Source organism: Nicotiana tomentosiformis, chromosome 8 (assembly GCF_000390325.3).
Source record: "Nicotiana tomentosiformis chromosome 8, ASM39032v3, whole genome shotgun sequence".
Classification (NCBI taxonomy): Eukaryota; Viridiplantae; Streptophyta; class Magnoliopsida; order Solanales; family Solanaceae; genus Nicotiana; species Nicotiana tomentosiformis.
Genome location: NC_090819.1, coordinates 34,409,741 through 34,412,468, shown reverse-complemented (window position 1 = coordinate 34,412,468; position 2,728 = coordinate 34,409,741). Strand labels below are relative to the sequence as shown.

Here is a 2,728-nt window from a genome sequence, read left to right as displayed (position 1 = left end):
CTATTTTTATACTTTGAGTCCAAAAATATCACACTTTTAGCTCAAATTCATACATACTACATACTCCCTCCATTTCAATTTATGTGAACACATTTGACTGGGTACGTAGTTTAAGAAAAGAGAGAAGACTTTTAAATTTATGGTATAAAATAAGGCACGTATATTTTGTGTGATTATAAATTATTGCATAAAAGTAAATTGTTTCCAAATAACAAAAAAGGTCATTTCTTTTTACACGAACAAAAAAAAAAATAAGTTCACATAAATTAAAACTAATATTAGTTTTCTCTAATACATCTTGACCCCTAAATCCTTATGAAAAAAACGGCCCACCAAAATGTAAAAAACAGTAATCACGCAGCTAGGCTCTAGCCTCTGCCCCTGCTCCTGAGTCCTGCCTAGTCTCTCTCTCTATATACTGTATCTATTTATTTCTCTCACCTACTGATCTGATCTGTTGCCCTCTTCCTTCCTCTCTCATTCTCTTCAACCCAATAACATCAGCAAAATGGAACTAGCTATGCATATTTTATAACATGCGAACGAAACCACCATGTCCACGTCTCTTCCATTACTACCTGGTTTTAAGGTTGCCTTGTTGTGAATCACTCTTCGTGCTCTTCACGTGATCTTTCAAACACCAAAAACCCACATTAAACACATACAGACACAAACACATGAACATAAATACTCTCCTCTGTTTTTATTTTCTCTCTCTATCACTTAAGTAATAATTACCCGCCCAAAACTTCCCACTCTCTCTCTCTGTCTTTCAATATCAAATCTGCAAAATGTCCGCCTATTATACACAGCCACCGCCGATATACTTCACCACCGTCAGCGGCGGCACGATTCCCAGCACCGCCGCAGAAGCACATATTTCTAACGTCAAAACCATTTCTTCATCGATTATGATTGTTATTATTGTCGTCGCCACCTCCATTATCGTTTCCGCTTCCATTTACCTCCTCCTCCGCCTCCTCTCCCGCCGCTCCTCCCGAACCTATGCCGACGCAGACGACGTAATTTCTCATCCCGCTGCTATTTCAAATCGTCTCTCCGGTCGATTGTTCGAGTCGTTGCCGCTGTTCAGTTTTGGTTCTGTGACTGGCAGTTTGACAGGAATTGACTGTGCAGTTTGTCTCTCCAAATTTGAATCGCACGATCAGCTGCGTCTTCTTCCACTTTGCTGTCATGCATTCCACCGCGAGTGCATTGACACATGGCTTCTAACAAATCAATCCTGTCCTCTTTGCCGCTCTACTGTGGCGCCCACCGACGCTGACGTACTGAACAAGATATTAACAGCAACAAATTCTGAAAACCCTACCATTGGCACTCCTAATAGTAATACTGGTAGTTTCCAACTCGAAATCGGTAGCGTAAGTCGGAGACGGCTCGGGTCGGATTCCGCGGGCCGGAGGTCCTATTCGATTGGTTCATTTGAATATGTTGTTGAAGAAGACCACGAGTTGTCCGTAGATTCCATTCGCCGGAGTGAAGTTTCTGATAAGGATTTATCCGGAGTTCCGGTACCGGAGCCTCCGGTAGAAAGTTTAACAGCTGAAGTTTCCGGCTTACGGAGTTGGCTACGTGATTATGTTGACCGGATTGCATCATTCCGGAGCTCCGGAAGGTTTTTCTTTAGTGGTAGTAGTCGCCGGAGTGACGTTGTCGTTCCGTTCGACGATTTGGAGGCTGGCCGCGTTGGGGAGGAGATTAGCGAGTACTTTCGCTGGCTTTCCGGGGTATGATTTTGCTTTAGCATGGTAGGGGCAAATTTGTCTTTTTATACACTATATATACGAGTAGATAAACACAAAAACAAGAAAATTTTTGATACGTCAACTCTCCTTCTCGAGAATCAATTTTTTGGGAGTTGATTCAGCAAAGATTGGATAGTACTTAGTAGTCTGTGTATATATACACTTAAACCAAATTGTTCTACTATTGTTTTTGGATTTTATCTAACTATATTTTTTGTTTAGCGAAACAATACGGGGCCAAGAAGTTCGATTAATGAAACAGATTCATATAATTCATAATGTAGCTGTTATTTCGACGTTTCCTTAACAATGTAAGAAAAGAAAATCTGTGTAAAGTTCAATTACATGTGAATAGTACTAGCATTTTGGGAGCGATTGACGGGGACTGTTTTTGCCAGTAAAAATTTACCGCGTAACTTTATTAGTGTTGTTTAACTTGTTTAAGTAGAAAGTATTGGCTATATTATTTTTCTAATTAATAATTCATCTTTATGAGCAATTACTTGTAATTCATTTTTAATTGATTTGATAATATAAAAGGTTTACGGTGTTAAACTCAAGCTGGTAATGAGTTGGTTGGGTTACTAAGTGTGGCATGGTATAGGTGTCACTAATGTTCCACCCAAATTGTACTAGCTTCTTCAATTGATATTCATCCTTTTTAATTCCCAATTAATGATATGATATCGTGTCTATGAATGTGATGGTGGAGAAATGGAATTGCTTTTAAAAGACGAGGTCAAAGTTTATATGTAAAGATGATCGCCAGTGGCGGGCACCCAAGGAGTGTCAATGACACCCTTTCGTCGAAAAATTATATTGTGTAGAGCTTATATCAATTATATATAGTTATCATTTTTGCTGGGAATAAGAATATTATTTAGAATCTAAGGAAATCATTAGCCTCTTTAATTGTACTTCAATTATTGCTTGAGTGAGTTATAAGAGAAGTCAATGCAGCC

At 39.1% G+C, this 2,728-nt stretch overlaps 1 protein-coding gene across 1 annotated transcript; it reads left to right on the top strand.

The window, feature by feature from the left end:
* The first annotated feature begins 306 nt into the window (after positions 1-306).
* Positions 307-1,993, top strand: LOC104113261 (E3 ubiquitin-protein ligase ATL4-like). Its single transcript, XM_018776996.3, has one exon. The coding sequence runs from the start codon at positions 792-794 to the stop codon at positions 1,752-1,754; it is 963 nt and encodes a 320-aa protein (XP_018632512.1). The 5' UTR covers positions 307-791; the 3' UTR covers positions 1,755-1,993.
* The last annotated feature ends 735 nt before the right edge of the window (positions 1,994-2,728 follow it).